Genomic DNA, 20,731 nt, shown 5'->3' on the forward strand with positions numbered 1-20,731 from the left:
ATAGTCTTCAGGATTTTGTGTGACGGTTTCTTGCATTTTTGCTTTTCATGGGTCTACATGGAGCATTTGTTGCAACACTTGGGAAGACTTTATGGTGCGATAACATTCTATATAGAACATTGTTATGCAGGAGGTTAAAAAAGGAACATTTTTGGAGATTGCATAACAAATGGTTCCAACGGGTTTTGATGATGGTCCATCTAACATAGCAATTTTGCATGGGGCAAAAGAGAGCAAAGTGTTTTATGCTATTTATGTCAGTTGTAGTATGAAGTCATTCTTCTCCATGTTTTTTGCCACGGTGCATAACTTGATGTGGGATGGTTTTGTGCTAAACCTTTTTTTCTTATTCCTTTTTTAGCAAAGAACTCAAATGGTTCCATTGGCTAATCTTTATAAAAGACCCCTGGTGTCTCACCCGAAGGTGTCCTTTACAGTTATGTTCACCCTCTAGAATTCTAACCACATGAAAGGTTAATTACCTCCTTGCATATGTGTATTTTGATGAATACACCGGGAGGGCAATTAAAATAAGTTTCTTGTTCAGTAGCATGGGAAACATGCCATAGTTTGATTCAGCTGCTTTCATGAGCCTCTTTATTTAAAGTGATGTTTTTCAGTGTTACCATTGTAAGTTTCCACTCTGTTGTAATGCTTGTTTTCCTTCCATAAGATTTGGTATAGAGATGGTTGCACCAGTTCAGAACGAACAGGATGAACTCGATATGGAAGAAGATTTCCAGCTTTCCAATTTTGAAGGATTCCACTGGGAAGCAATGACCATTCCAGTACCTGGTACAGCTCGAAAGCGCAGCCTCTCTGAGAGCAGTGTTGTGGTGGACCGAACTAGCTCTGTTTATGATTTATTTTCTGACAAAGCTGCACACAGAGAACTGAAGAGGCAAGATGTACCCTCCAGCCAACGGAATTCTATGCCTCTGGGACCAAATGTTAATGAAGACATGCAGACTGATCCTAAACCAAAGGCGACTGCCTGTACTACATCATCTCCCGCCTCAGAAATAGCTGCAACTCAGCACAGTACTTTGTCTGCTGTTGAAATATCGTCTATAAAGAGAGAGCAGCCCCCTGAGCAATGGCTTGAGACCCAAAAGAGAACAGAGATTCAAGAAGAAGGGCAAAGTTTGGCTCCACCCCAAGATCCCACGTTACCCTCCTCCAACTCAGTAGATGCAGCTACTGACAGCAGTTGTACATCTGGTACTGAGCAAAATGACAGCCAAAGTGTTGGGAAGAAAAGGAGGGCAACTGCGGTGAGTAAAGACTGCAGTAAGCACTATACTAACACAATGAGAACCCTCTATAACCCCTGCACACACCACTATTTAATCACTAAACCGATTGTAACACATTGAGCATCTCTAATCTTGCCATTACGATGGGCCTGGTGTTTCATACTCCACAAGCACTCTTGAAACCTAGCCATCCTCCTTGTTTATCTGTGTATTTATTGAACATATTTATGTAGAATAGCCGTAGACACATTGGAGCACTTAAAAATTATGAAGAAATGCAGTGAAGACAAGAGGACGATCATGTCCTAGTAATTGTACTGTAATAGAATAGTGAGAAGGAAGCTCCACTTGCGTAAGTAAAACAAGATGGGTATCTCAGTTTAAGTAACAAGGGCTACTGGAGATATCAGAGTAGTCTTGCAGATATCTGAAAAAGAAGGTCTTTAGATTTCTGTCAATTAGTTATCTACTGGTAGATTATATCAGAGTCTAGGAGCCAGATACTCCAATAATATAGTTTCTCCAGAATTAAATCTTTCATAGTTTCACATGCTTGTATCTTCCCCGTCATGGTAGGAGTGTTGCGGGTCCCACCATGACGACTGGGAAGAATACAAGCATGTGCATCAATGAAAGCTATCAATACTGGAGAACCACAGTGTACAGGTAAGTAACTTGTTTTTTCTTTTAAGGTTTTGGTACTTTATTATACAGAAGCACCTATGTTGGTTCTTTGCCGTCAAGTGATACTGCTCACCCTTTACAATGCCTGATTCTGTCATGCTTCTATAATGCTCTTGTTTGTACACATAGCGGTTTCATAGCGCTAATAAAACTGTGCCCGGCTTCTGATTTGCTTCAGCAGTTGTCTGTTGTATTACAAACTAATGGGGGTGGCAGATCTTTCATTATTCTGTAATCTGGGGGCTGCAGCGTTGCATATTCAAAAAGTAAGGCAGTAGTGTTTCTCAAGACTCTACTGGTAAGTGTTTCCAAATTATCTTTATCCTTGTGCCCACTCCCAAGTATTGGACTGCCAGCAAAGCTTCTCATCAACTTCTTAAAACACTAATTTGTGGGCGGGCAATATATTAACACATTATTTATGCACATGTCCGTGGCAATTTTGCTTTAATCACATCTAATCCTAAGAATATAATCAAAGTCCGTGTTTGGTGCAAAGAATTGGTTCTCCATGCGCTGGACTTTTTTCAAACGTTCTTTAAGTCTTATGCCAATTCCAATATTTTGTTGTTGGACCCAGCCAACGCATTTCATCCCTATGTTAAGACTCATCAGGGCAATATATTTCTCATAGTTAAACGTCCATCTACCCTCTTGTCCTTTAATTTTAAGCGAGAAGAGGGAGCTTTTTTTTTTGCCGGACACAGGAGAAACTTTGCGCGAAACCAATTGGAGTGGATTTGAGGAGAACAGGATGGATGGATGTTTAACTATGAGAAATTTATTGACCTGATGAAGTCTCAATATAGGGACGAAACGTCTTAACTGGGTCTGTCCAACAACAAAAGATTGGAATTTCTAGTTTCTCCTAAAATAACCATTTGTTGTTGTGGGTAAGTTTGATGGTTTCTATAATATTTCCCTACTTAACTTTGCCACAAGTGATAAATCGTTTTAAAAAGGAGGGGGGGCTTGTTTTTGCTGGTGTTTAATCTCACAGAATGGCCCCATTTACCTTGTTCAAATGTCAAGATTTGTATCCAGTTAATTCACTTTTTTATTTATGAGCCTGTTGGTGAGCTGAATTAAACACATACAGTGTTGTAGTGGGATCGCTCTATAAAGCATGTTTAGCAGAGCAGTTTATTCGAGACTATGCCTTTGATTTCGGTGGTTATCTTGGTTAATGTGCTTCAGTAACGGCTGAATACACGTTGTTAACATATTGGGGCTTTTCAGCTGCATCTTTAGGATCAATCTTTTTAAGGAGTCAGCGTGTTAATTTTCTTTTTTAACACTATTTTGGTATAGCGATCCATGTGAGTGGTCTGGTACAAGCACATCTAGGTTGAGATGTGGGTCTGCACATTTTTTGTTTTACCATTCTAGTTGTGTTTGTTTATCTCCTAGAAAATAACTCGCCTTCATGCATCTGATAGAGACATCTAGCCCCAGACTTCGTACTCTGAATTTCCCAGGCGTCAGACTCCATCCCGAAGATTTTTCTTCAAGCAATACACCTGCATGCCAGTAGGTGGAGTCAGTAGGCTCCACGTGACGTCATAGGCAGATCTGCGAAGAGAGCTACTCTGTCACTTTTAGACAGGCTTTTTTCGACGTTTTGTCTACCCTCTTTTTGGGTGTGTAGGATTTCCTCATGTCAAACAAGACTTCTGGCTTCAAGCCATGTGGCGTCTGCCACTGCTCCATGTCAGCACCTGGTTTGTCTTTGGTGCCTGGACCACAACTACCACTCGAAGTGGTGCTCTGACTGCCAGGCATGGCTCTGAAAGCTTTGAGGGAGTTTTCCCTAAAGCTGCTTGCGGCCCGGTGCTCAGCATTGTGTCGTTCTCCAAAGAGGTTTCGTTCTACATACGAGAGGAAGTTCCGGGCACTGAGTCCCAAGTCTTCATCCTGGAACACTCGGAAGTCGTTTATTCGGCCAGGTAAAAAGCAAAAGAAACATAAGAAGTCAAAGCGTGCTTTGACTTCTCCCCATCTGTCGGCCGACATGACAGAGGAGTCTCGGCGCTCTAGACCTCGTTCCTCGGAACCTCACCTGGGTCGGCTCCTCGCCTCCCAGCTTTCCCGGGAGCCAGAGCGCCCACCCGCAGCTCAAGGAAGTTGATGAAGCCATGTGCCTCATATTGGGGGACCTGGCCCTTCCGGCGTGCCATCTGGTTTCACACATGCAGCTCCGGCCCAAACGCTGATGACCCCTCACAAGGATCCTGTGATGGATCCGGACCGACATTCTTTGTTCCACTGTGACCTTCCCCAGTGCCGATCCCCATGCTGAGACTCCCAACGCCACTGGCACCAGCGGCACTGCCAGCCCCATTCTTATCCCTGACAACCCAAAGCCGGATTGGAGCCAACAGAACCATTAGGTTCTAGGTTTCTTCCTCAGTCCTATTCTGAAGGGCTAGGAATGGAGGCTAATTGGAAGGGGTTGCTTCCCTTATGAAATGGACTGGTTAGAGCAATTGGGTGAGGCCAGCCAACTGGATATCTCTCCAGAATCTGGCCTGCTTTCTCCCCCTACCATTGGCTACAGAGGGTCCTGCAGCCTGGTGTCTCCCCCTCGCAACCCTTGCTGCCTTTCAACAACGCCTTAACTAAGTTCCTACTGGGAAACTGGTCCAAGCCCAACACAGGGGCACCTGTAAATGGAACATTTACCCGCTGCCATCGCCCTACACCGGGTAATCCTAATTTCCTCACCAACCACCCTACCCGAGTGCTTGGCGGTCCAAGCCTCTACCTCCCAAGGCACATTTCCTTCCCTACCACTGGATAGGGAATCGGAGAGGCTGGATAATTAGGGCAAGAACATTTTTTCTTCCACCAGCCTTGTATTGTAGACTGTGAACACTGCATGCTTAATAGGCTAATATTCCCAGATTTCCTGGGAAACGGTTGTGCAAGTGCTGCCACCTGTCCCGTAGGAGGCCCAAACCATCCTCCCCCAAGCAGTATCAGTTGGGAGAGATGTGGCAAAGGTCATCATTCGTTGTGTTCTCAACATGACCGGCTCGCTGGGCAGAGCGATTTCATCGACAGTGGCTGTTTGGCGCCAAGCCTTTTTGAGGACTTCTGGCTTTTCAGGGGATGTCCAGGCCTCTCATGAACATTCCCTTTGATGGCACCTAAGGCAGACCTGTCACTGAAGCGCTTTAAAGACTCATGGGCTAGAGCCTACTCCTTGGACTCACAGTGGCCACTCACCCTCAGTCTGCCTTACGCCCCTTTGGTGGCTACTAAAGGGGCTTTCAGCTGTGCCAGCCAGACCTAAGCCACAATGCCACGCAAGTTCAACAGCCTCTGTGTGGCCGTGGCTCGAACAGACCCCATGGGTCGGGTAACCAGAGGTTGGGTTAGTTCACTACTCGCCTTGCAAACTCTGCCTCCAAGCCTTCCTAGTCCGGCTCTTCAAGATCATGGACGGGCCAGTTGGTGGCAGGAACAGCCATCACCGCCACCACTGCCAGAACAGGTGGATAGTCTGAAGGGGCTACTCCCTCCTCTTTCCCTCCATGCCTCCACTCCCTACCTTTCCCTCCATGCCTCCAGCTTACGGCTGGCTGACTGAGAATCACCTGACTTTGCTTCGGGAGAAAGTCATGACTCTTGGCCAAGGGATCCATAAAGAGAGTTTCGTCACCAGAAGTAGGCTGTGGTTGTTATTCCCAACGAAGAAGGGGCTGCACCCCATCCTAGAATTGCGTGCCCTCAACTACTTCCTCAAAAAGCTAAAATTCAAGATGCTCACTCTAGTTCAGGTCTTGTCTGCCCTGGACCCAGGAGAGTGGATGATATCGTTGGACTTGCAGGATGCCTATTTTCACATTCCTATCCTGCCTGCTCAGCGGCGCTAGCTGAGGTTTACTGTAGGCCACAAACACTTTCAGTTCCCTGTGTTCCTCAGGTGTTCACCAACAACGTGATGATGGTGGTCCCAGCTCATCTGTGCAGATCAGGGATGCCAGTATTTCCCTTATCTCAACGACTGGCTGTTGAAGGCGAGCTTGCCACAGGCTGTTTGCTTCCACCTCCATACTACGGCAAACCTTCTGCATTTGCTGGGGTTCACTATCAACGTGCCGAGGTCACACCTGACTCTTTCTCAGATGCTCCATTTCAGCGAAGCTGTTCTGGAAACAGTGCAGTTTCTGGACTATGCTCCTGAGAGATGAGTCAAGTATATTCAGGCTATGATACTGAGGTTTCAGCCTCCATCCTGGATTACAGTGAGAGTGACTCTCAGGCAGCTGGTCCTCATGGCCTCCTGCATCCTGCTAGGCCTCATGGCCCCCTTCATCCTGCAAGTGACACATGCCTGATGGCACATACCGGCTCTTCAGTGGGACCTGAAGTTCCAGTGGGCGCAGCATCAGGGGAATCTCCAACATACAGTAATAAAGATATACATTTTGCTAGAATAAACTTAAAATACAGTTCCTTGAAGTTGATGGCTCTGTCCGTATGTATCACAGCGTCATGAATAAATAAATCCAACAGCTCAGGCCTGCCACTTACGGTGTCGGGAAGACCCGCAAGCTCCATTGGCTTCCTGTTAGGAATAGAATTAAATTCAAAACACTGTGCATCGTCTACAAGTCACTACACCATCAAGCGCCTCAATTTTTGTGCAACCATCTTGTCCCATACATTCCCACGCGAACGCTACGATCAGCAAGACAGAATGACCTGGTAGTGCCACGGACTAGGCTGGTCAACTGGGGAGACAGACGTTTTCTGGTTGTCGCCCCAAAACTATGGAATACACTCCCGCAAACCATAAGATCCAGCCCAAATCTCATGTCCTTTAGGAAGAAACTGAAGACATGGTTATTTGACCTCTGAAAAATTCATAAGATCATTCAGGAGAGTAACAAAAGTACACCGCCGAGACGCCTGCGGGCAATTGTTTGCGCTTAATAAATGCTAAAAATAAATAAATAAATAAATAAATAAGCAGTACCTTGGAATACAGGGCGTTGTGGACCTTGCGATGAACTTCAAAGGGAGGCTGTTGATGGTGTTGGCAGGTGTCGTTCCTGGGGGTCAGGGCAGGGGCTGTCAGCCCTTGAAGTCACATGCTTTGCAGATCGAACTCCGTGAGGTTGAAGTTGGGAGCGGCGGCGATGATGACGATGGTGCTGTGCTGCGAAGCGGGACTATAAGACGTACAGTGCTCACAGGTCACGATACAAGCAGCGGCTCAGTGACTGCGTCAATCATAATCTGTGAGACCAGGGCTGCAGTGTGAAGCGGGGCGATGCAATGTGCAGTGTCCACAGGTCATGGTGCAGGCAGTGTTGTCAAAACTGCTAACGTTCTGTAGTCAGTAGATCCAAGGTGGCGACGCGGGCCAATGCTTCATGTGGTGCCCACATGTCGCTGTGCAAGCAGTGGCATGATTTGACGATGCTGGAGGCTGTTGCGCTGATGTCGGTTGACTAGGGCTGCGGTGTGGGACAGGGTGATTCTTCGTGTACTTCACAAGCGGTGTCTACAAGCCACGGTGCAGGTAGCGCGGTCGATGTCCATGATACCTGGGCGACTGTGTGAAGCAAGGCATTCCGAGGTGCAGTGCCTACAGGTCATGGTGCAAGCAGTGGCTCAGTGACGCATCTGGTGGCGGTGTCGGTAAGACCAGGTTTGTGGTGTGAAGCTGGGTGATGCTCCGGCAGTGCCGTCAGGTCACAGAGTCGGCAGTGGCTTTGTTGACTGGTTGTAGTTGTTTTTCTTCTGTTGCAGCACAAAGCACTGTTACCAGTGCTGTTGGCAGATGAACCTTAAGTCTTTGTTCCTGAGACTTCCAACAGGAGGCAGGCTCTACTTCAAACCCTTGGAGAGACTTTAACTGCAGGACTCAAAGTTCAGTCAAGTCCTTTCACTGCCCAAGACAGAAGTAGCAACTGCAGGCCAACCCAACAAAGCAATAAACAAAATATGGCCTGTCCCTCAAGACACTCTTGCTCTTTCTATTCCACACACAGAAAACGTAGCGGTGTATATAAAATTTTTACTCCCACGTGCCCATTGTTTTTAGGCTGTCCATTACTGTGTGAGTGTCAATAACTATCAAGGTACACAATAAGAAATATTTAAAATTGTGGAGAAAAATGTGGAGAAAAAGAGTGAGCCCCTCACGGTAGCACCGCCAATGGGGTTTTCTGGCTAGCAATTACCAGTGTACCCACTTATCATCATAGGGGGCTCACTCTTGTAGTAGTGGAAAGAAAAGACAAACAGAAGAAAAAGACCAACACCACAAAACAGCACTTTTTCTTAATGTCAGCCAGACAATGTACTGATTGTTTGTGCGATAACAAGTCAACGTAAGCACTTGCTATTTTAGTGTACACATACACCAGTGACCCCAGTGAGAAAAGAAAACGTGAATCTCACACAATTAAAATTAAAGAGCTCACTGGCCACTCCTAATTTATTCTGGGCTGCGAGTTATCCAAATTAAAAATGATTCACACTGAGCAAAATCTTGTGTGAATCATTGTCGCCAACATGTTTCGTTGCTCTTATTTTACGCAACTTCTTCAGGGCAAACAGGGGTTATCCACTTCTATTTCCACTCTCTTGTAAACCACACCTGTGATAGTAAATATGACAAATTGCAAATAATAATGAGCCAATGGTTCTGGACCCTCACATGCCAGCTGGCTGCGTCAAGTACAATTAAAAGATTGTGGCACTTAGATCATTTGTAACATAATCACCTGGGGTTAGCGTCTTTCACGCGTACCTGCTACCCCATTCACTGTGGACGTTCGTGTCCAAAAGATCACGTATCCCTCTGAAAACCCGCTACCGTCAGGTATTCTGTGCACAAATACACAAACAGACACCAGGTTTAATCAATACCTGCTGTGTCGCCTCCAGCTTCTCACCCTATATTTGCTGCCAATACCCTTTTATCACAAGGGGGACGAATCAACTACTGGCACGCACTCGGAGCAGCGCGCACCCCGCCACTATTGCATTCCCAAGTGTGAACCCATTGCCAATTAATCACCTCTATGTCCGCCCCAGTAGAGATAATGACTCGCTACTCTTACCGCATGAGATAGATCCTCTTACCCACGCCGAATCACCGGCAACGCTCGACTTCAGGCGAGCCCAGCAAACCTCCCGCCGGTGGTTTTAAAGTCCCATGGAGTTCCGCTCTTAGCGTCTCATGTCACATGACACAAGTCTACTCAGCGTGGCAGCCATCTTAAGAGGGACCTATTACAGTGTATTCGAATATGAGGGAGACACCTTTGAAAGGTTGCTTGTGTGGTGGCACAATCCAGGCTGCAGGCCCACTAGTAGCATTTGATTCACAGACCGTGCCCTTGGCACACTCAGGGCACTGTACTGGGGACATACTAGTAAATCAAATATGCCAAATATGGAAAACCAATCATAACCCAGTTTACAGTAGGAGCACTTGCAATCTAGTACTGAATATGAGTGGAAGAAGTGTGCAGAGACCCTAGACAAGCAACAACGAAGTCCAGCATACCATCAACAAGCATTTGCAATGCAATGGTCTCGGCATCATTAAAGGTAGAGCTATTGGCATTGCTCATGACATTTTTTTTTCTTTAAATCAAAAGATTCTGCACTCACTACTCTGCACTCACTACTCTGCACTCACTACTCTGCACTCACTACTCTGCACTCACTACTCTGCACTCACTACTCTGCACTCACTACTCTGCACTCACTACTCACTACTCTGCACTCACTACTCTGCACTCACTACTCACTACTCTGCACTCACTACTCTGCACTCACTACTCACTACTCTGCATTACCACTCTGCACTCACTACTCACTACTCTGCATTACCACTCTGCACTCACTACTCACTACTCTGCATTACCACTCTGCACTCACTACTCACTACTCTGCATTACCACTCTGCACTCACTACTCACTACTCTGCATTACCACTCTGCACTCACTCTGCACTCACTACTCTGCACTCACTACTCTGCACTCACTACTCTGCACTCACTACTCTGCACTCACTACTCTGCACTCACTACTCTGCACTCACTACTCTGCACTCAGCACTTACTACTCTGCACTCAGCACTTACTACTCTGCACTCAGCACTTACTACTCTGCACTCAGCACTTACTACTCTGCACTCAGCACTTACTACTCTGCACTCACTACTCTGCACTCACTACTCTGCACTCACTACTCTGCACTCACTACTCTGCACTCTGCACTCACTACTCTGCACTCTGCACTTACTACTCTGCACTTACTACTCTGCACTCACTACTCTGCACTCACTACTCTGCACTCACTACTCTGCACTCACTACTCTGCATTACCACTCTGCACTCACTACTCACTACTCTGCATTACCACTCTGCACTCACTCTGCACTCACTCTGCACTCACTACTCTGCACTCACTACTCTGCACTCACTACTCTGCACTCTGCACTCACTACTCTGCACTCTGCACTCACTACTCTGCACTCTGCACTCACTACTCTGCACTCTGCACTCACTACTCTGCACTCTGCACTCACTACTCTGCACTCTGCACTCACTACTCTGCACTCTGCACTCACTACTCTGCACTCAGCACTTACTACTCTGCACTCACTACTCTGCACTCACTACTCTGCACTCACTACTCTGCACTCACTACTCTGCACTCACTACTCTGCACTCACTACTCTGCACTCACTACTCTGCACTCACTACTCTGCATTACCACTCTGCACTCACTCTGCACTCACTACTCTGCACTCACTACTCTGCACTCACTACTCTGCACTCACTACTCTGCACTCACTACTCTGCACTCTGCACTCACTACTCTGCACTCTGCACTCACTACTCTGCACTCAGCACTTACTACTCTGCACTCAGCACTTACTACTCTGCACTCAGCACGTACTACTCTGCACTCACTACTCTGCACTCACTACTCTGCACTCACTACTCTGCACTCACTACTCACTACTCACTACTCTGCACTCACTACTCTGCACTCACTACTCTGCACTCACTACTCTGCACTCACTACTCTGCACTCACTACTCTGCACTCACTACTCTGCACTCACTACTCTGCACTCACTACTCTGCACTCACTACTCACTACTCTGCATTACCACTCTGCACTCACTACTCTGCACTCACTACTCTGCACTCACTACTCTGCACTCACTACTCTGCACTCACTACTCTGCACTCACTACTCTGCATTACCACTCTGCACTCACTACTCACTACTCTGCATTACCACTCTGCACTCACTCTGCACTCACTCTGCACTCACTACTCTGCACTCACTACTCTGCACTCACTACTCTGCACTCACTACTCTGCACTCACTACTCTGCACTCACTACTCTGCACTCTGCACTCACTACTCTGCACTCTGCACTCACTACTCTGCACTCAGCACTTACTACTCTGCACTCAGCACTTACTACTCTGCACTCAGCACTTACTACTCTGCACTCACTACTCTGCACTCACTACTCTGCACTCACTACTCTGCACTCACTACTCTGCACTCACTACTCTGCACTCACTACTCTGCACTCACTACTCTGCACTCACTACTCTGCACTCACTACTCTGCACTCACTACTCTGCATTACCACTCTGCACTCACTACTCACTACTCTGCATTACCACTCTGCACTCACTACTCTGCACTCACTACTCTGCACTCACTACTCTGCACTCACTACTCTGCACTCACTACTCTGCACTCACTACTCAGCACTCACTACTCAGCACTCACTACTCTGCACTCACTACTCTGCACTCACTACTCTGCACTCACTACTCTGCACTCACTACTCTGCACTCACTACTCTGCACTCACTACTCTGCACTCACTACTCTGCACTCACTACTCTGCACTCACTACTCTGCACTCACTACTCTGCACTCACTACTCTGCACTCACTACTCAGCACTCACTACTCAGCACTCACTACTCTGCACTCACTACTCTGCACTACCACTCTGCACTCACTACTCACTACTCTGCATTACCAGTTGGCTTAAGTTCACTTAAGTTATTAAAGATGGGCAAACAGGAAAGGAAATACCTAGGTACTTCTCATGGTGGCAGCGTGGTGGGGACGCTTGATCAGTTTATTCTTAGGGCGACCTCTGTACCGAGCATCTGTTGTCTCTGGTCCCGTTATTAAATAGGAGATCTTCCCTAGGGACTATAGCTACAGCTCGCTCGCCAGCTCATCAAGATGTAATCATTATTATACCATCGACTAATATTGAGGTTGGCGTTGAAGTTCCATATCCCCTTGGAACACTAGAGGATTCCCCAAAATCGCCACTGACCCAAAGTAACATTACAGCCAGCGTCTCTACACGTGCATCTGCCACATCCTCAAATAAAAAAACCTCTACCAAATGATTAACTCTGGAACCGGCAGTAAAAAGGAAGCGGGGAGGAGGACCACAAAGGCCTTGTAGAGCAAAAGTGGCAAGGTCGAACAAAACCCGTGACAGTGTCTCACCCGAGGAGGGCAGTCCTATAATTAATGCCGATTTGGTTGATGGTGATACCAATTATGCAGCGGGAAATGGTATTAACTCGAACTGTGATTTAGAACAGTGGAAGACATTTGAGAGTATTTTAACTACCTTGCTATCTCCTATTACACAAAAACTAACCAAGATAGAGGAATGTTTGGACAATTACGAATCTCTGGTGAGGTCAAGGTTTGTTGTAAAAAGGGATAACATCTGCAATACACACACACTTGGATCGACAAGCTTTTATACCCAACGAGCTGCAAGCGAAACCTATCGTGGGGCGGGACTGAGAAAACGAAACCTATCGTGGGGCGGGACTTCCGATTTGTGAAGCCCGCGCCCACGGAGTGCCTGGAGGAGCACCGAGGGAGAGCCCCGCGGTCGGAGGGCCTTTGACCGGTGAGCGGGGGGGGGGGGGTGGGGGGGGAGAGAATGCCTGTATGTCTGCGTGTCCGGAGGGCCTTTGACCGGTGAGCGGGGCGGGGGGGGGAGAGAATGCCTGTATGTCTGCGTGTGTGTGTGTGTGCGTGCGCGCGACGGCGGAGGGGTGGGGGCGGGGTGCAACGGCGGAGGGGAGGGGTGGGGGAGGGTGCGACAACGGAGGGGTGGGGGGGGGATGCTCGGTGCACGTGTGTATGTGTGTGTGTATGCATGCGACGCCGGGGGTGGGTTTGCTGTATGTGTGGGTGCGTGCGTGCGTGCGTGCATGAGCGCTCGTGTGTGTGTCTGTCGCTGTTTCTGCGCATGCACGTGTGGTGTAGCTGCTTCCCAGGAGACAGCAGCTGAGCGCGTTCGCGAGCGCGTGGCCAGCGGAAATCGCCTCCTTGAAGAGGCAATGCGCGTGGCCAAGGCTGTCTCCTGGGAAGCATAGTCCCTGACATAAGATCTCGGCGGAGACGCGCTTCCGCGCGTTGACGCCGAGACCTAAAAACCGGAGGTCAGAAAGCAAAAAGATAGGGGAAACACGCCAAAAGATGTTGGTGTAACACAATGTAATGCAGGTAACCTAGTCGTAACATTGTGAACTTATATTTGTATAGAGTGTTAGTTACTTTGTGGAAAACCAACTGACTCTGTGGCTATGTGGATTGTTTTCGCAATACACAGTTTGGGTTATGTTTATTTCTCAATGATGGTTTTGTTTAAACATCTACTCTGTTTTTTTTTCATATCTTTGAGCCTCATAACCATTTGACTACTATATTTTCTGAAGGTATCACATTCTTCTCCAACTACATTTTGTTTTACCAGGATTGTTCTCCTGAAATCCCTAGTTTGGAACGGAAAAATAAGCGCAGAAAAATAAAAGGCAAAAAAGGTAATGATAATTGTTAGAGTAATTAATTGTAATATTTCCGTATAAACTCATTCAGTTTTTCAATAAGGAGTGAAATTGTTGCCTTTTTTGGTTAATTATGTATTACACGAAGTGCTAGTTTGCCATTTCTCCAATGTGTAGGAGCCCCTTGAAATGGTTTCAGTGTTTTATCATTTGATACATGATTTATAGCAGTAATATATAATAATGATATATCATTACTGTGTAGAAACTAGAGAAATAAGTTGTGGGTGATTAAGATGAGTGCAGCCTCTGATCTAGATGACCTCCACCCAAGAATTTCAAAGAAACAAAATAAATCTTTGGTGAGTGCCCAGTCCTTCACATTTAAATACGTACAACATATTTGTCATAGTATTTGATGACTTGCATAAGGCTAATATGGGGTAGATATATAAGAAGTGGGTATAGTGAGAAACGTTGGTCTTTTAAAGGGAGATTATGGTCACTTTTATTGAGTAGCTCCCCTTTCTTCAAAGATGAATTGCCTTCATTTTGGTGTATTTAAGTGTGAGGAGATGCCAAATTAGTTTGTCTTTCAGCCAAAGGGTTGAGCTTCCTCCTAAGGTGGATATTCTACATTTACTCTTTTAAATGCATCCTTAATTAAAGGGAAGCACTATTAATTCCTTATATTTCTCGGTTCTGCCTCATGTTACTCACAGGAGTTTTAACCAGATTGTCTTTCTGAGATGCAGTTGCTTCTTTGGCTTTTTGACTGCACATTCATGGTTATTTGTACAGCTACCTCCCTCTTAACGGAATCTTTGGTGTTCATAAGCATGATCATTTCTGTGCCTATGTGTAGAATCCTGAGATACATTTGAGATACTGGTAAATGATTTCATAAAGAAAACATTACTTTTTGAAGATGTCTTATTTGTCCTTTTTTTAAGGGGCCTATTCTAATTATAAACATTACACCACACAACACATTTTACTGAAAAAACAACTTTAATTTGTCATTAAAAAAAAAACTTCAAGTTATGCTGCATAGAGATATTCTCTATAAATAGAAGAATGTTGACATGGCTGCTCTAATGGATCCCAAGATTCAAGCGCAGGGAGGTTGGGTAGTAAAGTTTTTTCATTGCCAGTTGGGTAGTTCTTTGGAACAAAAATCCACAAACATCATTTGACCTTTTTAAGGCTTATTGTTTTTTATTGATATTTGAAAAAGATATTGGACATCACAAACCAAGCTCAACCTTTTTAAGGATATAGAATATTTATTTTTCTCTTTTTATTACAGTAGGGAGTCACTCTCCATATGCCATTATAACTTCTGGGCCAGTTGTTTGAGATTTTCCCTTACACATGATTGTGAGTAGACTTGGAAAGATAACTACATAGTTTAATTGGTTTGTTTTCCGGACTGTAACACCATTAAGAAGTTAGACATGTTTTAAAAGGTTTCCTTTTTCTTTGTCGGCTTCAAGACAGAAGGAGCTCAGTGGAGACCTTAGTTGAGCCTTCTCCGAAAAAGAAAGGATTTTCCTCCTAAAATCCCGTTCAATCAAAAGGGCAATGTGAGTTGAGTCCCATCCTATCGAAACAGTAATGAGAGTTGAAACCATCAACTTTGAAGTTGTGGAGTCTGCTATTACACCTCTGGGATGCTTCAGGGAAACCATCCATGAAAAGTTCTTTGTTGCTTTGTCTGAGTGCTACCACAATCTTTATTTGTCTTCTGTTCACCATGGAGACCTATGATGTGGATGCATTCAGCAGTGAAAGTGCCATCACCGACCTGTTTAATGTGGAGACAATGCGGCTAATTTTTAACTCCACAGGTACAGCTAATCGCAGAGTTCCTTGAACCCACCCTAATAAGTTCAGAGGTGTGTCTGTGTCGAACCCAAACAACATGAAAGAAATTACAGTTCACTAGTTAGGGTACCTTATAACCGGATGAGAATCTATCTGAAAATGTATTAAGTTTCCGCTCCGACTATTCCATTGTTCTTCTTAGTCCTTTACTGGAGCAATTTTTAGTTCTGCTCCCAAGAGACTAAACGTTTAATACAGATTCTAAAAGAGGATCATGTTGGCCAAATGATCAGATGCACAAAGTAGCCAGTGTTGATGTCTCTCATTATTGGGCCCACATTATGTCTTTGAGTCATTCCTCCTGTTTGAGACTCCTGCATGAGACTACTGTATGCCTGACTCAAAATTCAAGGTCCTATTTTTAATCGTAAATCTCTTCAAATCTTCAGTAGCTGGAGAGATCCAGAAGATGCAGAAATACATGAAGAATTGAAGTAGGTTTGCTGCAGTTAAAGGAAAATTCGTTCTACAGAGGTCAGCTGAAAACTTCTGGAAAAGTCTACCTCTGATTCATCCATCCTGCTAGCAGCGACAGCAGGCCCAGAGGCCTACTCTGCACCAGGAGAGGCAAATAAAAACGTACAAGGCAATTAATTTTCACTTTCCTGTTCCACCTGTCAGCAGCCTTCGGGTGCAACTTCTGGTTAAAAAAAGTATTGGTATGAGGATTCAAAGGAATAATACTCCTGCTGCTTTCTAGTGGGGAAAACATAAACCAGTACAGGAATTTCATACCACTTTAGACTACTAAAATTAGCAATGCTTTTTGCTCCAACAATTTGCTCCCAGTTATCACAGAGACAGATTTGCTCCATAGATTTATGCAGGACATAGTATCCAGTAAACAAGAAGAACATTGAACAAAGCTAGCCCTATAATGTTCTGTCTTATTTTTATTTTATTTTATTTTTATTTCGCGATTTCTAGAGCGCCTGGTGACCCGTAGGCATCCCCGCGCTATTAAACCTGTCGCTGTCCAGAGAGGGGGGAGGAAAGGATTAATTGGGAAACAAGAATGTTTTAAGTTTCCTACGGAACACTATGTGGGAGGGTTCCAAACGTAAGCTGAGGGGGAGTAGGTTCCAGGCTGTGGAGGCTTTTACCGAGAAGCGGCGTCCGCCAGAACGAGCCTTCCTGAATTTGGGCACCGTGGCAAGATGTTCGGCGTCGGAGCGAAGGGACCTTGAGGCCTTATATGGGGTAACCATATGTCTGAGTGCGTCAGGGCCAGCTCCATTCATAAGCTTGTGGGTGGTACATAGGGCCTTGAACTCTACTCTCTGGCGAACAGGGAGCCAGTGTAGGGCTTTGAGGGCGGGCTTAGCCGACACTCTAGGGGAAAGGTTCATGATGAGCCTGGCCGCCGCATTCTGAGTACGTTGGAGTCTGGACAAGGAGTACTCAGGGGCCCCTAGATAAATAGCATTGCTATAATCGAGCCGTGCCAAAACAAGGCCCTGGACAAGAAGTCTTCAAGATTACATTTTACCACCCCATGACATGCAATGTGCTAGGGCTCTGACCAGTAGACCGCTGCAGCTTGCACCACCCATCGCCCCTGTCATCGTTGCCAAAACAACTAACACATGCAAGTGTAAAAGTTCAGATTATTCCAGGTCCCCAAAGCTAAATAAATGTCTGGGAAGGCCGGTATTAGTAATTTTTTGTTTGTCTTGTATTTATAAACACCTATTGTGCGCATCTCTAAATTAGATGAGCATTGCCACTTTGTGGCAGACTGTCATAAGTGCAGTGTTGACAAGACAATTAAGTGTGCGGTGCAGAGCACGGTAAACCACCGGCTCAAATTAGACACAGCAATGTTCCATATCAGACCATTTCCATGGAGCCTAGCAAACCCTTGGTAGTATGGAAAAAGATATTGGAAGAGCATGTAGCCCTCTACTCCACAGCTCTTCAGTTGTTATATTATGGGGAACAACAATGTAACGTGCAGAACAGGGTTCCTTCCGAAAGGTCTCATCCTATCGCTCGGTCAAATCCAACTCCTTATTTCAAGGTTGGCTGTGCATGGAAGATGGGACCCCCCCCAAGAACAACAAGCTCTCAGAAAGATAGTGTAACTGAGAAAGTTTATCTTACTCTAAAAGCATTCCTGTCACCAATGAACCTGAATTACATTGCTGTGGCACTGTCTGTCTGTATTCATACACCTACTCAGAGAGCAACTGCGCTTAAAATGTCATTAGGATAGACTGGTCAGGAATATATCATTATGCCATTTCAGCAGTGTGTCTCTCCCTGATTAGTGTTAAATAGACTAAACCAAGTAATAAATAAAGGCGATCCCCTGGGTCGTTATCAATATAAATCTTTCATCAGGGGTTTAGTGCACATATATACTAGACTATTTGAGCATTGAAAATGAGATGCATTTAGTGAGTAATTCATTACCGTAGTGATGGCACAAATTTCAACCTTGATTTTGAAAAGTGGAATACCAGTTTTTATGTGATTTAATATTCGAACATTAGAATGTCGAGAGATACGTTAAAGACACTAGAGTGTCTCATGGCCATAAATGGCTGGGACCGACCTTCTGCTTTAATATTCTGATGTTTCTCCATTTCTTTTCATTTAGAACATAGTACTCTCACTAGGTGGGATGTTCTAATAGCATTATGTCATTTCTTCCCCAAGATTGTACCCCCTTTCAGCATCATTATTTGCCCTCTCCTGTCGATCGGGCAATTAGCCCAGGTTCAGGTCCTTTATGCATTATAGTCTTAATTTTCTGGCATTAATGGTATACTATGTGTATGAAATCAGAGGAGGCAATCTGAAATATTTTGGGGTCATGGTTAGTGTTTTGTTAACTATATTACTATTTAAATGTCAAGCTTCCGTAGCTATGCTTGACTTTCCAGGGAGGTGGCTTTTATACTGTAACTTCTCGCGAGGAAGGAGGATAACGCAGGGAAGGTTGAGAGAGGGAGGCAGAACATCTTGTTGGCTTTAGATAAGAGATGCAAAAACCTGGCCTGGAGTCAGGAAGTAGTGATCTGCGAAGGTAATCCTCTGCCACAAGGATGGAACACTGATAAGACAACATTATATGCACACTGGTAATGAAGGGAGAATGATCTGCATACATGCAAGAACAGTGGTGGGAATCTTATATTAAACACTTAACTTGTAAGGAACACTTATCTGAATCATGAATAGGTGTTGGGGTCTTGAGAGTCGATATCGACCTGGATACCAGCAGTGCTCCACAGGGCGCCTGATATCGGAGACCTTGCAGCAGCTAGTCAACTATAAACCAATACATCAGATAAATAACAAATAAGGAGACCGGGAAGGGATCACAAGTGTGTAATGCTAAGCTGATGCACAACTATCGAAGCAGGAAGCCAGTAAAACTACTAATTGTTGCCACACAAAGGGGGGTACTAAAGCAGAGATGGTGTATACCACTCTAATGCAATTAGCCAGGAAGTGCCTTATGACCTGTGAAGATTACCCTCCCTCCCCGCCTCCCCCTTTGTGCTTAGCCCTACAGCTTCTGGCTTCCTAGCACCCAGTCCTCCACAATGCACCCTTCTCTTCTGTAGAAGTTAATTGACCTTTGCATGTTTACGAAGGGCTTTAGTACCATTCTCTTGGCCCTTCTCCAGACATTTTGCTGTTGAACTCCTGACAAAATGAGCACCATCAAACAGTAATATTTAATGTTTCAGAAGGCTTATCTAACTTTGGAATTGGTAAACAAATACAGCTGATCGTCATTATGATCCATACAACGCTAGCCAGAGCAATGACAACAGAAACGCATTTACAACATTCCTTCATAAATGCTTATCAGTTGGCAGTTATATGATACAGTCTGTACGGTAATGCACTTTAGGGGTTCTTTGCAATTCACAACGCTTTCAGAAGTTAGTTATGTAAGTTTGTCTGGTTATGGAAGTGACCCCATCTCTATAATTCAGTGTAGTTCTTACAGTTTCTAAGCCCATGTGCTCATTTTAGCTGAAGCTCTCCTGCATAAACAGTCTCTTTTCTTCATTACAATTTAGAATGGAATGTGACTGATCTCTAAAGTGTATTCACCAAACACTTTGCAATGTTTACAATTCCAGGTAAGGTGTCCGAATGGTATCTTTCAGATTCATGCTAGCTGGTTATTTTCACTTCAACCTTTTTAACATCTAGCAGTAGACGGCCATTGCGGTCTGTTCCATGCTAATAGGTTCCATACAAACCAGAGGCACAACATATTGTGGATGTTTCAATTGTGCAATTGTAAGCATTTTGTTACAGGTGAAGCAACTACAGTCACTTTATGCTTCACAATTTTGCATTCAAAGAGTAATTAGTGCCATCCTTTGCCTACAGTGTGTAATACAAGCAAGCCAGACTCAATGGCTTTGCCGATACTTGTTTATAATTGCTTTCAGTGGAGTGAACTATATTCCTTGGGTACAAAAAATATCTTTCTGGTTCTATAGGAACAGAACCCTTACTTTTGGAACATCAAACCATCTTAGAGCATCTTTCATCAAGAAGTTTAGAGGCATTTATAACTTGATAATAAATCTCCAGCTCTTCCTTTGTGAATCATATATTCATACATTGCATCTCTACACATACCTTAATTTCTGTATGTGAGAAAGTGCTTACACCATTACAGATATTTGCACTGCGAATAACCATTTAGTGGAGGCTGTTGCTTTTTACCAAATAGGCAATGTAGAACCATTTGGGTTTACAGTAAATGTCATGGTCTTGGCACCAAGAGCCAAATTGTGTTCCATTGGAGTCCTTTACAAATTTGCTAAGAAAAGACCTTCACAGAGCTATCGATAAAAAGCATGGTGCTTTTCACAAAGGTATGTTCTAATATATGGGCAACATTTAAAAGGTAAAATTTTATATTTGACAATCTGACAACATTTTTTATCGGCACTGGTTCTTAATTGAGGTTATACACCTGACATTCACCTTGTCTTCGCTTCCAAAAATGCATTTTCATGGCTGAGAGCAGTTAATGACTTGGACCGCTTGACACTGAACTCAGAAGAGCATGTTTATTAATGATCTAAT

General features: G+C 44.8%; 1 protein-coding gene across 4 annotated transcripts in view; it reads left to right on the forward strand.

The window, feature by feature from the left end:
* ZNF106 (zinc finger protein 106) overlaps positions 1–20,731 on the forward strand; it is a 303,557-nt gene that overhangs the window by 82,436 nt on the left and 200,390 nt on the right. For all 4 annotated transcript variants that reach the window (XM_086937207.1, XM_086937206.1, XM_086937209.1 and 1 more), the window contains exons 7-8: positions 674–1,274; positions 13,747–13,813. In XM_086937207.1, coding sequence (XP_086793333.1) covers positions 674–1,274; positions 13,747–13,813 — 668 coding nt within the window. The remainder of the gene's footprint in view (positions 1–673; positions 1,275–13,746; positions 13,814–20,731) is intronic.

Source organism: Lissotriton vulgaris, chromosome 9 (assembly GCF_964263255.1).
Source record: "Lissotriton vulgaris chromosome 9, aLisVul1.2, whole genome shotgun sequence".
In the NCBI taxonomy this organism is placed as follows: domain Eukaryota; kingdom Metazoa; phylum Chordata; class Amphibia; order Caudata; family Salamandridae; genus Lissotriton; species Lissotriton vulgaris.